The sequence below is a fragment of the Zingiber officinale genome, chromosome 1A (assembly GCF_018446385.1).
Source record: "Zingiber officinale cultivar Zhangliang chromosome 1A, Zo_v1.1, whole genome shotgun sequence".
NCBI lineage: Eukaryota > Viridiplantae > Streptophyta > Magnoliopsida > Zingiberales > Zingiberaceae > Zingiber > Zingiber officinale.
Window position 1 is genome coordinate 96,521,114 of NC_055987.1, and position 23,420 is coordinate 96,544,533.

The 23,420-nt window shown below is 44.9% G+C and overlaps 1 protein-coding gene across 1 annotated transcript; it reads right to left on the reverse strand.

Annotated features, from left to right (window-relative positions):
- Positions 1–20,943: 20,943 nt before the first annotated feature.
- LOC122000581 (uncharacterized protein At4g06744-like) lies at positions 20,944–22,832 on the reverse strand. The gene is made up of 2 exons (XM_042554954.1): positions 22,189–22,832; positions 20,944–22,109 (listed from the first exon to the last, which is right to left on the reverse strand). Exons 1-2 carry the CDS (start codon positions 22,830–22,832, stop codon positions 21,083–21,085), a joined length of 1,671 nt encoding a protein of 556 aa, XP_042410888.1. The 3' UTR covers positions 20,944–21,082.
- Between the last annotated feature and the right edge of the window lie 588 nt (positions 22,833–23,420).

The following is a 23,420-nucleotide window of genomic DNA, read 5'->3' on the forward strand; positions in this document are numbered from 1 at the left end:
GTTTGCTGGACTCATTTGATTTTGAATCATATGAGATATGCGAGTCATGCCTACGAGGCAAGATGACCAAGACCCCCTTTAGTGGGCATAGCGAGAGAGCAACTGATTTGTTAGGACTCATACATAGTGATGTATGTGGCCCTTTCAATGTTGCTGCTAGAGGCGGTTATAGGTACTTCATCACATTTACTGATGATTTCAGTAGATACGGTTATGTGTACTTGATGACACATAAGTCTGAATCCTTTGAAAAGTTCAAAGAATTCAAGAATGAAGTACAGAACCAGCTTGGCAAGAGTATTAAGGTACTTCGATCAGATCGAGGTGGTGAATACTTAAGCCATGAGTTTCGTGACTACTTAGCTGAGTGTGGGATTTTATCTCAACTCACTCCTCCTGGAACACCACAGTAGAATGGTGTATTCGAAAGGAGGAATCGTACCTTATTAGATATGGTACGATCTATGATGAGTCACACAGATCTTCCGACATATCTATGGGGATATGCTCTAGACACGGCAGCTTTCATACTCAACCGAGTTCCATCAAAGGCCGTGATAAAGACACCATATAGGATATGGACTGGGAGAGATGCCCAGGTGTCTTTCATGAGGATTTGGGGTTGTGAGGCTTACGTACGACGTCAAGTCTCAGACAAATTAGGACCCAAATTCGACAAGTGCTATTTCATCGGATATCCCAAGGAAACTAAGGGATATTATTTCTACATTCCCAGTCAGCACAAGGTAGTTGTGGCAAAGACTGGGGTCTTTCTAGAAAGGGACTTTGTTTCTAGAAAGACTAGTGGGAGCGCGTTCGATCTTGAAGAAGTTCAAGATGCGAACAATAGCACTAATGCCTCGATGGAAATTGAACTGGAACCACAAAGTGTTGTGGATGATGTTGTTCCACAAGGAGTTGAGGAACAACAACCGGTTCAAGTAGACATACCTCTTCGCAGGTCTGATAGGGTACGTCGTCAGCCTGAGAGATACTCATTTCTCTTGTCTGACCATGATGACATTGTGCTCATAGAGGATGAGCCTACCACCTATCAGGAAGCTGTGATGAGACCAGATTCCGAGAAATGGCTAGAAGCCATGAGATCCGAAATGGAATCCATGTACACCAACCAAGTATGGACTTTGGTTGATCCACCTGAAGGAGTAAAACTCATTGGGTGTAAGTGGGTCTTTAAGAGAAAGACTGACATGGATGGACCTATCTATAAGGGTCGCTTGGTAGCTAAAGGTTTCAAGCAGATTCATGGTATTGACTATGATGAAACCTTTTCTCCAGTAGCGATGTTTAAGTCCATTCGGATCATGCTTGCTATTGCAGCCTACCATGACTATGAGATATGGCAGATGGATGTCAAAATCGCATTTCTGAATGGAAACCTACTCGAGGATGTGTACATGACACAACCTGAGGGTTTTGTAGATCCACAGCATACTAGCAGAGTATGCAAGCTGCATAGGTCCATTTATGGACTAAAGCAAGCTTCTCGGAGCTGGAATCTTCGATTTGATGATGCGATCAAACAGTTTGGTTTCATCAAGAACGAAGATGAGCCTTGTGTCTACAAGAAGGTTGTAGGGGACATAGTTGTCTTCCTCATATTATATGTGGATGACATACTACTCATTGTGAAGGACATCCCTATGCTTCAAGACCCGGCTAGGGAGTTGCTTCTCAATGAAGGACTTAGTGAGGCATCCCGCATTCTAGGATATGATCTATAGAGATAGATCTAAGAGATTGCTTGGCCTAAGTCGAGTGCATATATTGACAAGGTACTTCTTGGTTTGCCATGCAAAACTCCAAGAAGGGATTTGCCGATGTCACATGGCGTGAGTCTTCAAGACTCAAGGTCCCTCTTCTAGAGAGAGAGAGACCGCATGGATCAGATCCCTTATGCCTCAGCCATAGGATCGATCATGCATGCTATGTACTCGACCGATGTCTCGTATGCTTTGAGCATGACGAGCAGATAGCAGTCAGATCCAGTCATGGATAGCGGTCAAGAATATTCTTAAGTACTTACGAAGGACTAAAGAATATTTCTTGAAATATGGAGGCAATGATGAGCTAACTGTAAAGGGTTATAGTGATGCGAGCTCAGACCGATCAGATGATTACCGATCGATCGTGGTTCGTATTTTGCATTAATGGTGGTGTCGCCACCGAAGAGTTCAAGCAGGATACGAGTGATTCTACAAGTTGAGTATATTCGCATCGAGGCGTGAAGGAGGCGATTTGATCCGCAAGTTCATCATCGAACTTGGGGTGGTTCCTAGCATCGCGACCCAGTTGAGCTCTATTGTGACAACAATGGAGCTATAGCACCTGCGAAGGAACCTCGCTCACACCAACTGACCAAGCACATACTACGGCGCTTCCATCTCATTCGAGATTATCGATAGAGGAGATGTGAAGATTTGCAGAGTACCTACAGAGGCTAACATCGCAGATCCCTTGACCAAGGCTTTGGCACGAGGAAGCATGATGGTCACACTAGGTCTTTAGGCCTAGAGCCTATACTGATTGGCACTAGTGCTAGTGGGAGATTGTTAGTTAGAGCCCTAGAGCCAATCATTTGATGATTGTATGGACTCATGTATATCATATTCTTGTATATTAATAAAGGCATTTGTTTGGTTATTATACTTATTTATATAAGTGCCAAATAGACTAAGTATAATAGCGTCCTTGAGTAGAAGGTTCATACCTATATCAATCGATTAGTTGAATCGATAGTGAGATGATATAGGGAACACTACTCTAAATCATTCCTAGTCGAGTATTAGCATTCTGGGACAATGTTAATACAATAAGACTAGCATGTAGGTCAGCTCGATGACTTGATCTCACAAGTCATGGATATAGAGATATCAAGCTGACACATGGGTATGCATTAGAGAATGTATACTGAATGACCCGCCATGAGAAAGTATCATGGATCGTTATATGAGTGTCATATACTTTCTCATGTGGCTATTAGTATGACTATTAGTCCTTAGACCTGAAGTCACCATGGATCCCTATATAAGGAGTTATGTACTTTAGTTTCGTCAAACGTCACCCGTAATTGGGTGGACTATAAAGGCGATTACTGGGTATGTAACGAATTATGCAGAGGGATGTGAGTGATGTAGATGGGATCTATCCCTCCCATATGACGGGAGCGACATCGCTATTCTTGATAGAGTGAGACCACTAAGCGCATGGCCATGCCCAAATGAGTCAACATTAGATGTTGAGCTCATTTGATCGAGTGAGTCTAACTTGGAGTTCAAGATTTAGATTGATTAGAGGATGACACGGTCTATGCCTCATATTGATCAATCTAGATGTCTAGGATAGAAGGACACTTGTCATTATTTTGTGAGTAGTCACAATTGGTAGTCACAAGGTGATGTCGGATCTCGACATTCTTGTAACTTGGGTAGTAATGATGTGTTGCTAGATACCGCCCATTACTTATGCTCCTAAATGGGTTTAGGGCATTGCCAACGTTACAAGAACCTATAGGGTCACACACTTAGGACAATTAGGTGGAGATTAGGTTCATATGATGAACCAAGAGGATTAGATTCATTTGATGAATCAAATTGGATTAAGAGTAATCCTAATTGGGCTAACTTGAGTTCGACTCAAGTTGATTCATGTGTTAAATGAGTCTAATTTAGATTTTGACTCATTGAATCAATTTAATTTAATGAATTAGATTCATTATATTAAGTTGGCTCGAATCAAATGGTTGGATTAGATCCACCATGGTAGAGATTGAGTCAAGTTTGACTTGACTTGAGAAGGAAGACCAAAGGTCAATTTTGACTTGACCTTTTTGCCACCTCATTGGTGAGTTGGCATTAGGTGGACCAATAATGATGTTCCACATCATCATGGGTGCCACCTCATGGAAGTAACAAAGTCACTCTCTTAATGGTTTCATATTAATTGCAATTAATGTAATTAATGTGATTTTATGGTTTCATATTAATTGCAATTAATGCAATTAATGTGAATTTTGAAATGTGGCCGGCCACTTGGTTTTTGGGTGAAGAAATTCATTTTTCATTCACGTGTGTGCATCTTCCTCCTTCTCTCTCTCAAGCTCTCCCTCTCCCTCTCCTCCCTTGGCCGAACCACATAGGTGCTAGCACACCTTGGTTTTGGTCATCTCCATCTAGTGTGTCCGTGTGGATACTTCTAGAGGACCGGCGCTTGACGGTCTTGAGATCCGGCATCATTTGGACGAGCGGGAACGCGAAGGGCATCGCATCAAGGGTAAACACTTTTTCCTCATAGATCTAAGTAGTAGATCAGTTTTGAACTCGTACAAGAAATAGTTTTTGAATTTTTATACGAATCTTGCACGGATCTACGGCTTTGGGTCCTTCGGGTTTTCATGACGAAGCGGTTTTCAGCTCGAAGAACCCAACAGGGTATCGAGCCACGTGCAAAGACTTGTACGAGTTAGTTTTGGTTTTTGGAAAACAAAAGCTTCTGTGATTTTCTGTAAAAATTCAATTTTATGTTTTATGGGTAATTTTTCTTATAGGCGGCACAAGTGTCTCTGCACTTGTAGGCTATCGGGAAGAATTTTCCCAAACGGCTTCGTTTCGACCCAAAATCTTTTGGGACAGCGGACTCGGGTGCCTTTAGATCGCAACGGAGCAACTCACGATGGTTAGATCGTGGGTAGGGTGCTGCCCCTAACCCCGCAAGGGGATTTGCTCCACGATCGCACCCGAAATCGCTAAAACGAACCCGTCGGGAAGATTTTTCCGAAACGGTAATGTCTCGCCCAAATCGCTTTGGGACAGCGGGTTTAGGCGCTGTTGGATCGCAAAGGAACCCTCGCGATGGTTAGATCGCGGGTAGGGGCGCTGCCCCTGGCCCCGCAAGGGATCCGTTCCGCACCGCTAAATGGGACCGCCGGGAAATTTTACTTGTAAAATTGTAAAAATTAATTTTAAAATTATAGAAAATTATGAAAATATATAATTTTGAATTATATATATTAATTTGTGATAGTCATGGCCCAAAGCCCAATATGATTGGTTGTGTTGTAATTCATAATATGGCCTGCGTGCCGTGATGTGTTTTCGCGTGTTGTATTTATTTTGTTATTCGCGACCTGCGCGTCGTGCCTCGTCTTTTATTCTTGTTGTAAATTAGATTTAGACTCGAATGTAACTCGAGTTTCAAATTGTAATGTACAAATTGGAGCGGTGGAGGGTCCACACGAGACGGAGTTCCGAGGCGGGCACGAGCAACACAAGGTGGTCAAAGGGAGGAGCTTGGAGAAGCTGTTGACCCTAGGTTGACCATTCGATCTTCTCATTGGCTTGAGAAGATCGTAGTAGGGCCATGACTAAATCACAAATAGATTAATTAATTAATTATTATGTATCTGATGCATGTTTAATAGTTAATTAATTAATTAGTGCCTTGACGATTAGATTAGATCTAAGTCGTGCACATGATGCACCCTTGCGATTAGATTAGATCTAAGTCGTGCACAAGATGCATCCTTCTCGATTAGATTAGATCTAGATCGAACCAACTCTAAAATGCCTAACCGTGCCGTGATACCTATCACTATCTCGATCACATGTATTGTTGAATCTGCCAAAGCAGAGCAATACATATTATCTTGGTAGGGTACGGAGGGACAATCTTGGTCCCGTCTATCAACGCATGGGTGAATAAAAACTCAATTAGATTGAGTATTCATAGTTACTCGGTTGGATCGAGTCAACTATAGGCATTCTTCCAATAGTTGGAAAGATAGGTCAATATCACATCTATATTAACTCTCGGGCGTATTAGCCAAAGCTAACTCGAGTTTTAATATAAATGCGAATATTGATTCTATAAACAAGAGTTGCATAGAGATGTAATTGGTAATCGTTACCTACCGATCATACTAAGCCTTGGGCGTATTAGCCAAAGCTAACTCAAGGGTTAGTATGATGTGGATCTTGTCCCACAAGAATTATAGAATTCAGTGGGAGCATCATTTAATTAAAGGCCTAATTAAATGATTTTAAAGAATATGATACTTATTTCTGCATTTATTTCTGTTGTAGATAACCATGACGTCGAATACGAACTTTTTCTCTCTGCGTTCTGTCCTTAAGAAGGACAAGCTCAACGGAGCAAATTTCCTGGACTGGTACAGGAACTTGAGAATAGTTCTCACTCAGGAACGTAAACTGTACGTTCTGGAGCAGCCCATTCCGGAGGCTCCTCCTGCCAATGCCCCGCGAGCTGACAAAGATGCTTACAAGAAGCATCAAGATGACGCATTAGATGTGTCATGTCTAATGCTCGCGACCATGAACTCTGAGCTTCAGAAGCAACATGAGTTAATGGGTGCTTATGATATGGTTGCACATCTTTGTCAACTATATCAAGGACAAGCAGGGCACTGGAAGAGGAACTTCACAGGATACCAGGAAGATCTTAACAAAAAGAGAAATAAGATTTCTACTTCAGGTATAAATGTTATAGAAGTCAACCTCTCTATTTCTTCGTCGTGGGTATTAGATACCGGATGTGCTTCGCACATTTGTACTAATGTACAAGCACTAAGAAATAGCAGAGCATTGACAAAGGGCGAGATAGACCTACGAGTAGGCAATGGAGCACGGGTTGCTGTAGGGACTTATTTTCTATCTCTGCCCTCTGGGCTTATACTAGAGTTAGACGATTGTTGTTATGTGCCTGCATTGACTAAGAACATTATATCAGTTTCTTGTTTGGACAAGAAAGGATTTTCGTTTATAATAAAGAACAAATGTTGTTCTATCTATTTAAACGATATGTTCTATTGTAGTGCACCTCTGATAAACGGACTCTATATTCTAGATCTAGAGAGCCCTATCTATAACGTTAGTACCAAGAGGTTCAAATCGAACGATATGAACTACACCTATCTCTGGCACTGTCGCTTAGGTCATATAAATGACAAGCGCTTATCCCAGCTCCATAAGGATGGTTTGCTGGACTCATTTGATTTTGAATCATATGAGATATGCGAGTCATGCCTACGAGGCAAGATGACCAAGACCCTCTTTAGTGGGCATAGCGAGAGAGCAACTGATTTGTTAGGACTCATACATAGTGATGTATGTGGCCCTTTCAATGTTGCTGCTAGAGGCGGTTATAGGTACTTCATCACATTTACTGATGATTTCAGTAGATACGGTTATGTGTACTTGATGACACATAAGTCTGAGTCCTTTGAAAAGTTCAAAGAATTCAAGAATGAAGTACAGAACCAGCTTGGCAAGAGTATTAAGGTACTTTGATCAGATCGAGGTGGTGAATACTTAAGCCATGAGTTTCGTGACTACTTAGCTGAGTGTGGGATTTTATCTCAACTCACTCCTCCTGGAACACCACAGTGGAATGGTGTATCCGAAAGGAGGAATCGTACCTTATTAGATATGGTACGATCTATGATGAGTCACACAGATCTTCCGACATATCTATGGGGATATGCTCTAGACACGGCAGCTTTCATACTCAACCGAGTTCCATCAAAGGCCGTGATAAAGACACCATATAGGATATGGACTGGGAGAGATGCCCAGGTGTCTTTCATGAGGATTTGGGGTTGTGAGGCTTACGTTCGACGTCAAGTCTCAGACAAGTTAGGACCCAAATCCGACAAGTGCTATTTCATCGGATATCCCAAGGAAACTAAGGGATATTATTTCTACATTCCCAGTCAGCACAAGGTAGTTGTGGCAAAGACTGGGGTCTTTCTAGAAAGGGACTTTGTTTCTAGAAAGACTAGTGGGAGCACGTTCGATCTTGAAGAAGTTCAAGATGCGAACAATAGCACTGATGCCTCGATGGAAATTGAACTGGAACCACAAAGTGTTGTGGATGATGTTGTTCCACAAGGAGTTGAGGAACAACAACCGGTTCAAGTAGACATACCTCTTCGCAGGTCTGATAGGGTACGTCGTCAGCCTGAGAGATACTCATTTCTCTTGTCTGACCATGATGACATTGTGCTCATAGAGGATGAGCCTACCACCTATCAGGAAGCTGTGATGAGACCAGATTCCGAGAAATGGCTAGAGGCCATGAGATCCGAGATGGAATCCATGTACACCAACCAAGTATGGACTTTGGTTGATCCACTTGAAGAGGTAAACCCCATTGGGTGTAAGTGGGTCTTTAAGAGAAAGACTGACATGGATGTACTTATCTATAAGGGTCGCTTGGTAGCTAAAGGTTTCAAGCAGATTCATGGTATTGACTATGATGAAACCTTTTCTCCAGTAGCGATGTTTAAGTCCATTCGGATCATGCTTGCTATTGCAGCCTACCATGACTATGAGATATGGCAGATGGATGTCAAAATCGCATTTCTGAATGGAAACCTACTCGAGGATGTGTACATGACACAACCTGAGGGTTTTGTAGATCCACAGCATACTAGCAGAGTATGCAAGCTGCATAGGTCCATTTATGGACTAAAGCAAGCTTCTCGGAGCTGGAATCTTCGATTTGATGATGCGATCAAACAGTTTGGTTTCATCAAGAACGAAGATGAGCCTTGTGTCTACAAGAAGGTTGTAGGGGACATAGTTGTCTTCCTCATATTATATGTGGATGACATACTACTCATTGTGAAGGACATCCCTATGCTTCAGTCTGTCAAGACCTGGCTAGGGAGTTGCTTCTCAATGAAGGACTTAGGTGAGGCATCCCGCATTCTAGGGATACAGATCTATAGAGATAGATCTAAGAGATTGCTTGGCCTAAGTCAGAGTGCATATATTGACAAGGTACTTCTTCGGTTTGCCATGCAAAACTCCAAGAAGGGATTTCTGCCGATGTCACATGGCGTGAGTCTTTCGAAGACTCAAGGTCCCTCTTCTAGAGAGGAGAGAGACCGCATGGATCAGATCCCTTATGCCTCAGCCATAGGATCGATCATGTACGCCATGCTGTGTACTCGACCTGATGTCTCGTATGCTTTGAGCATGACGAGCAGATACCAGTCAGATCCAGGTGAAAGTCACTGGATAGCGGTCAAGAATATTCTTAAGTACTTACGAAGGACTAAAGAATATTTCTTGAAATATGGAGGCAATGATGAGCTAACTGTAAAGGGTTATAGTGATGCCAGCTTTCAGACCGATCAGGATGATTACCGATCGCAATGGGGTTCGTATTTTGCATTAATGGTGGTGCTGTCAGTTGGAAGAGTTCGAAGCAGGATACTGATTCTACAACAGAAGCCGAGTATATTGCTGCATCAGAGGCAGCAAAGGAGGCAGTTTGGATCCGCAAGTTCATCACTGAACTTGGGGTGGTTCCTAGCATCGCTGACCCAGTTGAGCTCTATTGTGACAACAATGGAGCTATAGCACAGGCGAAGGAACCTCGCTCACACCAGCGGACCAAGCACATACTACGACGCTTCCATCTCATTCGAGAGATTATCGATAGAGGAGATGTGAAGATTTGCAGAGTACCGACAGAGGCTAACATCGCAGATCCCTTGACCAAGGCTTTGGCACAGAGGAAGCATGATGGTCACACTAGGTCTTTAGGCCTTAGAGCCTATACTGATTGGCACTAGTGCTAGTGGGAGATTGTTAGTTAGAGCCCTAGAGCCAATCATTTGATGATTGTATGGACTCATGTATATCATATTCTTGTATATTAATAAAGGCATTTGTTTGGTTATTATACTTATTTATATTAGTGCCAAATAGACTAAGTATAATAGCGTCCTTGAGTAGAAGGTTCATACCTATATCAATCGATTAGTTGAATCGATAGTGAGATGATATAGGGAACACTACTCTAAATCATTCCTAGTCAAGTATTAGCATTCAGGGACAATGTTAATACAATAAGACTAGCATGTAGGTCAACTCGATGACTTGATCTCACAAGTCATGGATATAGAGATATCAAGTTGACACATGGGTATGCATTAGAGAATGTATATTGAATGACCCGCCATGAGAAAGTATCATGGATCGTTATATGAGTGTCATATACTTTCTCATGTGGCTATTAGTATGACTATTAGTCCTTAGACCTGAAGTCACCATGGATCCCTACATAAGGAGTTATGTACTTTAGTTTCGTCAAACGTCACCCGTAATTGGGTGGACTATAAAGGCGATTACTGGGTATGTAACGAATTATGCAGAGGGATGTGAGTGATGTAGATGGGATCTATCCCTCCCATATGACGGGAGCGACATCGCTATTCTTGATAGAGTGAGACCACTAAGTGCATGGCCATGCCCAAATGAGTCAACATTAGATGTTGAGCTCATTTGATCGAGTGAGTCTAACTTGGAGTTCAAGATTTAGATTGATTAGAGGATGACACGGTCTATGCCTCATATTGATCAATCTAGATGTCTAGGATAGAAGGACACTTGTCATTATTTTGTGAGTAGTCACAATTGGTAGTCACAAGGTGATGTCGGATCTCGACATTCTTGTAACTTGGGTAGTAATGATGTGTTGCTAGATACCGCTCATTACTTATGCTCCTAAATGGGTTTAGGGCATTGCCAACGTTACAAGAACCTATAGGGTCACACACTTAGGACAATTAGGTGGAGATTAGGTTCATATGATGAACCAAGAGGATTAGATTCATTTGATGAATCAAATTGGATTAAGAGTAATCCTAATTGGGCTAACTTGAGTTCGACTCAAGTTGATTCATGTGTTAAATGAGTCTAATTTAGATTTTGACTCATTGAATCAATTTAATTTAATGAATTAGATTCATTATATTAAGTTGGCTCGAATCAAATGGTTGGATTAGATCCACCATGGTAGAGATTGAGTCAAGTTTGACTTGACTTGAGAAGGAAGACCAAAGGTCAATTTTGACTTGACCTTTTGCCACCTCATTGGTGAGTTGGCATTAGGTGGACCAATAATGATGTTCCACATCATCATGGGTGCCACCTCATGGAAGTAACAAAGTCACTCTCTTAATGGTTTCATATTAATTGCAATTAATGCAATTAATGTGATTTTATGGTTTCATATTAATTGCAATTAATGCAATTAATGTGAATTTTGAAATGTGGCCGGCCACTTGGTTTTTGGGTGAAGAAATTCATTTTTCATTCACGTGTGTGCATCTTCCTCCTTCTCTCTCTCAAGCTCTCCCTCTCCCTCTCCTCCCTTGGCCGAACCACATAGGTGCTAGCACACCTTGGTTTTGGTCATCTCCATCTAGTGTGTCCGTGTGGATACTTCTAGAGGACCGGCGCTTGACGGTCTTGAGATCCGGCATCATTTGGACGAGCGGGAACGCGAAGGGCATCGCATCAAGGGTAAACACTTTTTCCTCATAGATCTAAGTAGTAGATCAGTTTTTGAACTCGTACAAGAAATAGTTTTTCGAATTTTTATACGAATCTTTGCACGGATCTACGGCTTTGGGTCCTTCAGGGTTTCCGCGACGCGAAAAGGCGGTTTTCGCCGTCGCCCCCGACAGGCATCGCCACAGCCTCGTGAGGCCTCCGCCACCCCCACCGCATCAGACTCCAAGGGTTGTCATTGTCGCCTACAGCGGCTATTGTTGCCGCCTCCACCGACTTCAGCGTTTGATGCCACCTACAGCCGCTGATGATACCTCCAGTGACTACCACAGCCGTCCCGATCGAACACCGTAGTCACCCTCCGAGCAGTCGTCGTCCGAGGGTTCAGGTATCGTATTATGCTCATATCCCGGCCTGCGAGCCGAGAGAGTGCCCGGCCTTCGTGTCGTTGTTGTATCCCGGTATGCGAGCCAGTAGAGTGTTCGCCTTTCGTGTCGTTGTTGTATTTCGGCCTGCGAGCCGAGGTTGTAGTCGGATAGTGCATCATCCTACGGGTCCATATCGCGTTCGGCTCCGAGCCACTGGAGCTAGCTACGCACCAGGCGGACGTTCGCCTACTATTTAGGGTCGCGACGACCCGGACAGTATCCCGATCAGCTTATCTATCCATCCGAGGGCGCCCCCCTGGGCCAGGGTACGTTCTCGTACCTTTTCTGCATTTCGTTAACTATTCTGTCATTAGTATTCGATTGCTCATATGTCTGTGTGATTCGCCTCGAGCACCGAGGTACCAGAGGCCGGGGCGACCCGGTCGCTGGATGCAGGTACAGTTGACCGGAGGAGGACTTCTGACGGTCTAGTCAACGTAGAGGACAGCTCACCACCGGGTCAAGAGGATGCGGTCAACCTTCCAGGCACGTCATACCGGCAGGTTCGTCTTCTCAGCTTCCAGACAGGATCAAAATGGCGCCGTCTGTGGAAACGCGCCTGATCTGGAACGTGAAGATGGACGACGCCGGAGAGTTCTGCTATCCTCATGACCTAGGTCAGTCTTTCCGTTATCTGTTCTCGGTTAGTTATGTGATCTGTAGTAGTTCTTCGAGCCAAGGCCCCCAAGCCGTTCGGCCGGGAGGTTTATATCCGAGCCAGAGGCTCGAAGACGAAGGCCCCTGAGCCGTTCGGCCGGGAGGTTTATATCCGAGCCAGAGGCTCGAAGACGAAGGCCCCCGAGCCGTTCGGCCGGGAGGTTTATATCCGAGCCCGTTCGGCCGGGAGGTTTATATCCGAGCCACAGGCTCGAAGACGAAGGCCCCCGAGCCGTTCAGCCGGGAGGTTGATATCTAAGCCACAGGCTCGAGCGGCCCCGAGTCGCTCGCCGGAGGTTGATATACTGAGCGAGGCTCAAGAGGCCCCGAGCCGCTCGGTAGGAGGTTGATATCTGAGCGAGGCTCAAGGCGAGCCCCGAGCCATTCGGTAGGAGGTTTATATCCGAGCCACGGGCTCGGTGGCCCCGAGCCGCTCGCCGAGAGGTTGATATCTGAGCGAGGCTCAAGACGGCGGCGAGCCGTTCGGTAGGGAGGTTGATATCTGAGCGAGGCTCGAAGACGGCCCCCGAGCCATTCGTAGGAGGTTGATATCTGAGCGAGGCTCAAGAGGCCCCGAGCCGTTCGGGAGGTTGATATCTGAGCAGGCTCAAGATGAAACGACGGTAGGAGGTTGATATCTGAGCGGAGGCTCAAGACGGCCCCGAGCCGTAGGAGGTTGATATCTGAGGCTCGAGGCGAAACCCCAGTCGTTCGGCCGGAGGTTTATATCTGACCGGGGCTCGAGGCGACCCCGAGCCGTTCGGGAGGTTGATATCTGAGCGAGGCTCAAGACGAGGCCCCGAGCCGTTCGGTCGAGAGGTTTATATCCGAGCCACAGGCTCGAAGACGAAGGCCCCCGAGCCGTTCGGTCGAGAGGTTTATATCCGAGCCACAGGCTCGAAGACGAAGGCCCCCGAGCCGTTCGTCCGGGAGGTTTATATCCGAGCCCGTTCGGCCGGGAGGTTGATATACGAGCCAGAGGCTCGAAGACGAAGGCCCCCGAGCCGTTCGGCCGGGAGGTTTATATCCGAGCCACAGGCTCGAATACGAAGGCCCCCCGAGCCGTTCGGCCGGGAGGTTGATATACGAGCCAGAGGCTCGAAGACGAAGGCCCCCGAGCCGTTCGGCCGGGAGGTTTATATACGAGCCAGGGGCTCGATGGCGAAGACCCCCGAGCCGAGCAGCCGGGAGGATTATATACGAGCCAGGGGCTTGATGGTGAAGACCCCCGAGCCGAGAAGCCGGGAGGATTATATACGAGCCCGTAGCTGATACGGGCTCGATGGCGAAGACCCCAGAGCCGAGCAGCCGGGAGGATTATATACGAGCCCGTAGCTGCTACGGGCTCGATGGCGAAGACCCCCGAGATGAGCAGCCGGGAGGATTATATACGAGCCAGGGGCTCGATGGCGAAGACCCCCGAGCCGAGCGGCCGGGAGGATTATATACGAGCCAGGGGCTCGATGGCGAAGACCCCCTGCCGAGCGACCGGGAGGATTATATACGATGGCGAAGACCCCCGAGCCGAGCAGCCGGGAGGATTATATACGAGCCAGGGGCTCGATGGAGAAGACCCCCGAGCCGATCGGCCGGGAGGATCATATTCAAGCGATCATCACCGGTTTCGGACCAGTTCAGCGGACCAGCACATCATATGTCTATATCCCCCGTTCGGGGTTGAGCGGCCTTCACTGGTCACGGACCAGATTCATGATCATCTATCTCCCCCGTTCGGGGTCGAGCAGTCGTCACGGCCAGGTATCTATTCTTCCGATTGACGTCGTTCAGGTCGCACGCGCGGCATCATCCGCCCGGCATTTATCTGACCGATCGACATCATTCCGGTCGCACGCGCGGTATCGTCCGCCCAGCATTTATCCGACCGATCGACATCATTCCGGTCGCACTCGCGGCATCATCCGCCCGGCATTTATCCGACCGATCGACATCATTCCGGTCGCACACGTGGTATCGTCCGCCCAGCATTTATCCGACCGATCGACATCATTCCGGTCGCACTCGCGGTATCGTCCGCCCGGCATTTATCCATCCGATCGGCATCATTTCGATCGCTCGCACGACAGCGTTCACCTAGCATCTATCCATCCAGTCGATAGCACTTCGATCGTCCGGTCGGTATCTTCGCGGCTGCGTACTCGGCATTGGTCCGATTACAGACTTGGTCCGCTCGGTATCGTTACCATCTCCTACGACACCACTATTATAGCGACCGCTTGAGCGACATTATATTATTGGTTCAGCAATTTGGCTTTAACATCGAGAGTAGTTCAATTCTTTGCAATAGAATGTCCAGTCAGTCGGACTCACGCCTCCTTCGACTAGACTTGAAGGGGAGGCTTGTGATCCGGATACAGGAATGGCATGGGGGTAATTAAGGAGGAGGAGGAGGGCTTTTTTGTAATTGGAGGTTTAGGTTTTTTTTGGTGATTAAGGCAAGCACGAGAAAAAGGAGGGGGGGAGCTAGGTTCGTGGGAGAGAGCCGCCGCCGCCAAATGGAGCAGGGACAGAAGCATTTTCTCCCCTTCTCGCTTCTCGCCGGCGCCGGCCACCACTGCCTTCCTCTCCTCCTGGCGATTCCGACCACAACCCTCCTTTCTCCTCACGGCATCACCCGACAGACCCGGTGGACGGCGACGAGGAGCACCACCACCGTTGCCGCCAGCGAGCGCTGTTGCCGTCAGTAAGCGCCGTTGCCACCAGAATGCGCCGTCGCCCCCGACAGGCACTGCTTCCACCTCCGGCGACTACAGCTGCCGATTCTCGTGGCCGCCGTCATCATGCGCCGCTGCCACCAGCGCGCACTGCTGCCGCCAGTGATCGCCGTTGCCACCAGCACGCGCCGTCGCCCCCGACTGGCACTGCTTCCACCTCCGGCGACTACAGCTGTCGATTCCCGTGGCCGCCGTCATCATGCGCCGCTGCCACCAGCGCGCACTGCTGCCGCCAGTGATCGCCGTTGCCACCAGCACACGCCGTCGCCCCCGACAGGCATCGCCGCAGCCTCGTGAGGCCTCCGCCACCCCCACCGCATCAGACTCCAAGGGTTGTCATTGTCGCCTACAGCGGCTATTGTTGCCGCCTCCACCGACTTCAGCGTTTGATGCCACCTACAGCCGCTGATGATACCTCCAGTGACTACCACAGCCGTCCCGATCGAACACCGTAGTCACCCTCCGAGCAGTCGTCGTCCGAGGGTTCAGGTATCGTATTATGCTCATATCCCGGCCTGCGAGCCGAGAGAGTGCCCGGCCTTCGTGCCGTTGTTGTATCCCGGTATGCGAGCCGGTAGAGTGTTCGCCTTTCGTGCCGTTGTTGTATTTCGGCCTGCGAGCCGAGGTTGTAGTCGGATAGTGCATCATCCTACGGGTCCATATCGCGTTCGGCTCCGAGCCACTGGAGCTAGCTACGCACCAGGCGGACGTTCGCCTACTATTTAGGGTCGCGACGACCCGGACAGTATCCCGATCAGCTTATCTATCCATCCGAGGGCGCCCCCCTGGGCCAGGGTACGTTCTCGTACCTTTTCTGCATTTCGTTAACTATTCTGTCAGTAGTATTCGATTGCTCATATGTCTGTGGGATTCGCCTCGAGCACCGAGGTACCAGAGGCCGGGGCGACCCGGTCGCTGGATGCAGGTACATTTGACCGGAGGAGGACTTCTGACGGTCTGGTCAACGTAGAGGGCAGCTCACCACCGGGTCAAGAGGATGCGGTCAACCTTCCAGGCACGTCATACCGGCAGGTTCGTCTTCTCAGCTTCCAGACATGATCAACCAACTACCAAAATATCTCTGGACAGAAGCTATTAGTATAGTCTGCTATGTACAAGAACAACAATAAATAAAAAATAATAATAAAATCCTATTTAAAATTTACTATAATAAATTACCTAATATTGAATACTTTAAGGTATTTGGATGTCCTATTTACATATTAAACACAAGAGAATACTTAGGAAAATTTACCTCAAAAGTAGAAAATGGAATCTTTGTAGGGTACTCCCTAAATAGTAAAGGATATAGAATTTACAATTAAACTACTCTAAGATTGAGGAAACTACTCAAAAGAATTAGCTCAATTTGAAAGAAATGAAGTTTGGGATTTAGTACCATTATCTAATAATAAAAAAATAATAGAAACAAAATGGGTATTTAGAAATAAACTAAGTAAAAATGGAGAATTATTAGAAACAAAGCTAGACTAGTTGCTAAAAGGTTAAGTCAAGTAAAGGGGCATGACTATGATGAAACATATGCTCTAGTAGCCAGACTTGAGTTTATTAGAATGCTACTAAACTATGCAACCCATAAAGGATTTAAACTTTATCAAATGACTATCAAATCTGCCTTCTTAAATGGGCTAATAAAAGAAGAAGTCTATATAGGTCAACCATCTAGGTTTGAGGGTCTTAAACAAACACCTAGTGCTTAGTATGAAAGGTTAACCTCCTATCTAATTTCTAAAGGATTCAACCAAGGTCAAATTAATCCAACTTTATTTGTAAAATACTCAAACAATATATCTTCATGGCCCAAGTATATGTAGATGACATAATTTCTAGTTCAACCAACTCAGAATTTTTACAAGAATTTATAACCTTAATTGAACAAGAATTTGAAATGAGCCTAGTAGGTAAACTAACCTACTTATTTCTTTGGATTACAAATTAAATAAACAAATGAAGGAAATTATGTTTACCAACAAAATACATAAAAAAATTACATAAAAAAATTGGTATAGAAAATATTAAATAAATAAAAACACTAATGGCGACTAACACAACCTTAAATAGTGATCCAAGTGGAAAATCAGTAGATCTTAAATATTATAGGAGTGTTATAGGCAGCATTTTATACTTAACTGCAAGTTAATCTGATATTTCATTGCAATTAGTATGTGTCCTGATACCAAACATGTGCTAAGGAATCCCACTTAGCTAATGTAAAATAATTTTTAGATACTTGAGAGGCACACCAAATGTAAGAATTTGGTACCCTAGAATACTTAATTTTGAACTAATAGGTTACTCTGACTCAGATTATATCAATTGTAAACTAGATCATAAAAGTACAAGTGGTAGATGCCAATTACTTAGACTATCACTTGTCAGCTGATTTAGTAGAAAATAACACTGTATTTCTTTATCTACTATTGAAGCCGAGTACATAGCAAGGAGTGAGTGTGTAGCACAATTGTTATAGATATTGCACACATTAAAAGACTTTAACTTGGTATATAAAAATATAAAAATATATATTAATAATATCAGTTCAATCAACTTAATCAAAAATTTAGTGCATCATTCAAGAACCAAACATATTGAGATAAAGCATCACTTCATTAGAGATCACATGGCCAAAGAAGACATTGAACTCAACTATGTTGAATCCAAGTCAAATCTGGCTAATATCTTCACTAAACCACTATCTGAATCTGAATTCAGTAAACTATGAAGATGACTGGAAATGTGCATAATAAACTAGAATTCTTGTTATCAAACAAATTTTCAAGTGATTTGCAAATTTTAGAAAAATTATTTACTTATGTTTTCTAAAAATTTTCCATTTCTCTAGTGTTGCAAAATTGTTCTGGTCTCAATCTATATCATACCAATAGAAAGCATGATCCTATAGATCTAGGGAACAAGCATCTCACAAATATATTATGTCTACCTTGATTGTGTATTCAAAAACATAGAATGGCATAAGATGCGTAAACCTTTTGTCTGGACTTCAGATGCTTATATCAGTGTATCAAAATAAGTATGGGCTATAAATACAACAATACATTGATCAATTTAAGTAGTCCTTTTTAAGCATTCTAATTGGACATTATTTTACTTAACTTGACTAATTAACCAAGTGAATACTACTATCTTCTTAAAGATAATTAGTAACTAACGATTAGATATGTATTAAGGATATTGGCAATTGAATGATTATTTTAAATAAAGATATCAGATTCAGGGAGAGGATTTAATTTCAAATCATGTGTTAAAAATTCTAAAATATTTATTGAAAAAAAAATTTTAAGCTTTACCTAGAAAACATCATGGAAAATTAGTTGCCTTGAGAAATACATAATTTTGAAAGTTTTTTAAATCATTTTTAAAAACATAGAAAATTATTTTGAATCCGTACTTTTAAAATTACTTTAAAAATCTTTCTGAGAAATTTTTCTTAAAAATTAATTTGAAATTTTTTTGTTTAAAATTACTTTGAAAATCTTTATTAGAAATTTTTTTTACTATAAAAATTTTTACCTAGAAAATTGTTGGAAATTATTTACTACAAATATTGTTCCTTTGCAAATACTTACTTAGGAAATTTTTTCTCACAATTATTTTTAAAAATCCTAATTGTAAAAAAGTTCACTTAGAATTTTTTTTAATTATTTTTGAAAATCTTTTTAAAAAGTTTACATAGAAATTTTAGAAACAGATTACTTAGAAAATTTTAAAGAAATTTACTTAAAAGTTTTTTAACAAAGCCTTGTTTGGAACACAATTTTGACAAAGCTTTACTTCAAAAATGCTCTTAAAAATATTTGTAAATTTTATTTTTTTTGCTAAACTAAACTTTTGGTCAAACCTCTCCCTAAGTCCGATACATACAAAGTATTTACTTTCAATTATATTTTGCATTAATGTATGGCATTATTTATCTTATGATTGTATTTCTTTTATCTTAGTTTTTTTTTTATAAATGTCAAAGGGAGAGGGTAAGGATTAATGTAGAAAAAGAACAAACAAATTTGATCAAATAAATCAAATTCAAAACTAACTTAAATCATTTATGCATATCATCTTTCAATATTGTTTCTTTCTAACTTTAACCCAGTTTGTTATTCCATTAAAAAGAGGGAGATTGTTAGTGCAATTTTCACTAATGATCTAACTCAGATTTTGATGAATGATAAGTGGATTAAAATTAAAGTGTTTGTGATCTAATTACTTAACCAAGTGTGTAGGAGTTGACAAGTCTGGAAGACCTGACACCAGGTTGAAATTTAGCTAGGTCTGTGGGACCCGATGGCTAGTGTGAAGTCCATATAGGTCTGCGGGACCCAATATCTGGTGGAAAGTCTGATTAGGTCCGCAGGACCTGACAATCGGTCGAAATCCAATTGGGACTGCGGACTTGACAACTGGCGGGAAGACCTATTCGGTTAAAGGCAAGTCAAGCGACTGCAGTTGGTAAGTAAAAAGTAAGCAACTGAAGGAGAGATCCAGTGAGGTTGCATTCTCAGTTGAGGGAATAGTAGATATCGGTGCAGATTAAGTCCATTTGGAAAACTTAAACTGAGACATTGACTAGATTCTGATCTTGAGAAGATAGAATCTAATTACTACTACCATCTTATTACGCTAACTTTATTTTGCAAGATACACATATTTTGGTTGTCTGGACTAACCTTTTTTAGGAAAGACATGCTTGAAAAAGAGTGGTCCGGGCAACCGGAGTTGGTTCGGGCACTCGAAGCTGGTCCGAGTACCTGGAGTTGGTCCGGGCACCCGGACCGGCTTTGTCGGGCGGGTGCCTAGCCAGCACTCGCAAGGTTCGAGCGCCTGGACTAGAAATTTCATCCAGAAGCTGAGTTGGAGCGCGACAACTGCCCGAACCCATGTCAACGGTCTAGGTACCCAGAGCAGGTCTGGGCACCCGGAGGTGGATAAACTTCGAGAATGAAATTTCGATGAGAGTTCGCCACATCAACACAGTCCAGGCGCCTAGGAGGGGATCCAAACGCCCCGAGAAGGGATTTAGGTGCCCGGACGGGCATATAAAAGCAGCCTTTGACCAGCAACTTCACTACAGCATTTGCTACAAGTTTCATTTTTACACGTTGCTCCGAGAAAGCTCCGACGATCCTAAAAAGTTGCTTCGACGATCCTAAAAAGCTACTCCGACAATCAACGATCAAGGAACTCTGTTCTTTCTTTTCTATTGTTCTTTTATTTTTCTAGTTCTTGTACTCAAATCTTTGTAACTCATTTTCGAACTGATAGTGATTGCCCAACGAAATCACTCAACGAATGCAAACCTTGGAGAAAGAGTCGTCGAAAGCTCCAAACCAAGTAAAAATTACTTGTGTTAGTGTTTATACTTTCATGTTTCTTTTCCACTGTGTACTCTTAATTTCTGAAAAATCGACGAATACTATTCACCTCACCCCCTCTCCAACATCTTTACGATCCAACAGGAATAAGTCAATTTTGTAGTGAGTTACTAGTTCACTAGGGTTTAGACACGAATTAATTTTGAAGTATAAGAGTTGCCAACCTTAATTAATCATGTCGAAAGTGTCCTCTCCTCTTCATTGAGATTAAATCCTCTAATCCAAAATTTTCTGAGCTAGAGGAGGCCCTACAAATTTATTAGTAGGATAAATTAAACCTCATCTATTTAATAAATAGGGTACAATTTATCCCACATGTATATATATATATATATATATATATATATATATATATATATATATATTTTGATCGTGCACTTAACTTACAAATGATAGTATTAAATATTTATGGCATTATTATGCATTGCGTCCCAATAATATACCGGCAGAGTTACTGAACAAAGAACAATCTACATAGACAAGCGCCAATCATAGTTGGGCACGTCACGGAGAATCTACGGCTTCCTCCTCTCCGGCGGATGCAGCGCTTTGTAAGTCGCGTACCCGGACGCCACTGGCGCCCTATCCGCCTCCCCGTCTGCCACCGCCCAAGCGTCCTCCTTCGCCGGGAGCCGGCAGGGGACGTATTGCGCTCCGGGACACACGGGCTTCGGCTGCTTCAAGAAACGCTCGCATTCTGCTGCCGGCCGCTGTCCCGGCAATCCCGCAATGCAGTTCTTCTCCACGTGCAACACATTACGTTTGATCAGATCGACGCAGCACTTCCCCACCGACGTGAAGTAGTTGTCGGAGAGCGAGAGGTTCACCAGGAGGCCGTGCATGGAATTCGCCAGTTGGCAGACGGCATCAGGCACCTCGCCGGAGAGAAAGTTTCCGGCGAGGTTGAGCTGCTCCACCTTCTTCAGACACCCGAACGAGAGCGGGATCGGGCCGGAGAGATGGTTGCTCCCGGCGTCGAACACCGTTGCCTTCTTCAACAGCCCTATCTCGTACGGCAGGCAGCCGCAGAGCTGATTGCCGAGGAACAGGATCTCGAGCAGAGTATTGGATGCTTGCCCGATCGACCGAGGGATCGGCCCGGTGAAGTAGTTGAACGCGAAGGTGATGTAATTCGCGGGAGTCTTCCCGAGGTTGGCCGGGATTTGGCCGTTGAACTTGTTGTTGTTGAGGAAAAGCACCTGCGTCTGGATGTTGAAAACGGCGCAGGGAACCTGACCGGAGTAGTTGTTATACCGGAGGTCGAGGAAGGAGAGGTTGACTAGGGGGAGGACGAAGGAGGGAAAGCAGCCGGTTTGGACGTTGTTGCTGAGGTCGAGCTCATAGAAGAAGGGAAGGCGGGAGAGATCCGGCACTGTGCCGCCGAAGCGGTTGGAATTAGCGTGGAAAATGGCGAGATCAGGGAGATCGTCGATGAAGCCGCGCACCGTCGGCGCCGCCAGGTGATACCCATTGAAGTCGACGGAGGCCACCGTCGGCATATTCCTTTTATCCGGCGGCCCTTCGCAGTAGAAACCGGAATATCTGCCACAGAATTCACCAAAAATTCAATCTTTAAAATCCAATCAACTAAAAACTCCAATTTTTATGATGATAATCAAACCCATGGCCTTTGCCGTCGGAGCAGATCCGGGTTCCGACCCAGGTTCCGGTGATGTTCTTGGGATCGCAGGTGATGGTTCTCCTGAATTGTTGGATGACCAAATAAGCTCGGTACTGGAGATCGTTCACGAAGTCGCACGGTTGCGGCTCGCGAGGTGGTGGTGGTGGTGGTGGAGGTGGAGGTGGAGGTGGAGGCGGCGGTGGTGGTGGAGGGGGCGGTGGTGGTGGAGGTGGAGGTGGAGGTGGAGGTGGCGGTGGTGGTGGAGGGGGCGGTGGTGGTGGAGGTGGAGGTGGAGGTGGAGGGGGCGGTGGTGGTGGAGGTGGGGGTGGAGGTGGCGGTGGTGGTGGAGGTGGGGGCGGAGGTGGAGGTGGAGGTGGCGGTGGTGGAGGTGGAGGTGGCGGTGGAGGTGATGATCGAGGTCGCGATGGACAGGGCAATGGAGGTGGAGGTGGAGGTGGCGGTGGCGGTGGCGGTGGAGGTGATGGTCGAGGTCGCGGTGGACAGGACGAGCGACCGATCCCGATCTCGATCTCGATGGTTTCTCTGTTACCATTACTGGCAAAACAGGGGGCCAGAGACGAGCAGAGGAAGAAGAGTAATAGTACTCGGAGCAAATGGCGACTCCTCCAGCGATCCTCCGCCATGGCTGAAGCAAACTAGGAATCGAAGGAGAAGTTTATTTATATTGGATTACCGGGTTCGATTTTTGCATGGGGAAGAGAGAATCGGAGAGGAAGCTGTTATAGGTACAGCTGGGCGATCTGGACGTGAGCTCGATCTTTGAATGACTCGATAAGGAAAATATAGAGATGTTCTTAGGATTTGTTGAGCCATAGCCGTCGCCGATCAATCACATTTGTAGCGACAGAGACCTTTTCTGTCGGTCGCGGATCCATTGATCGATTAAACTAACTAATTTGCAATGAAACAGTGGCTGGGAAAATTGTTGTTTTGAAAAATTTGAACCTGATGTTGGAAATGGGGATAGTGGGGAACGTGGCCCATGTTCCTCACTACACATAATGGAAAAGTCCATTATGCCCCTAGTGTATTTCCCTATATAAAGGGGGTCTGTCCAAGGCTCAGGATGTATGAAATTGCTATTGTGCAACGACGAGAGTAAGAGGAGAAGATCCAAGGCGGCGGGATTTGGTTGGTGGAATTGCGGAGGGCTTTTCGATCTTGTGATCGCTCTTCCGACAGCGAGTTTTCGCGACTGCCGACTGCAGATC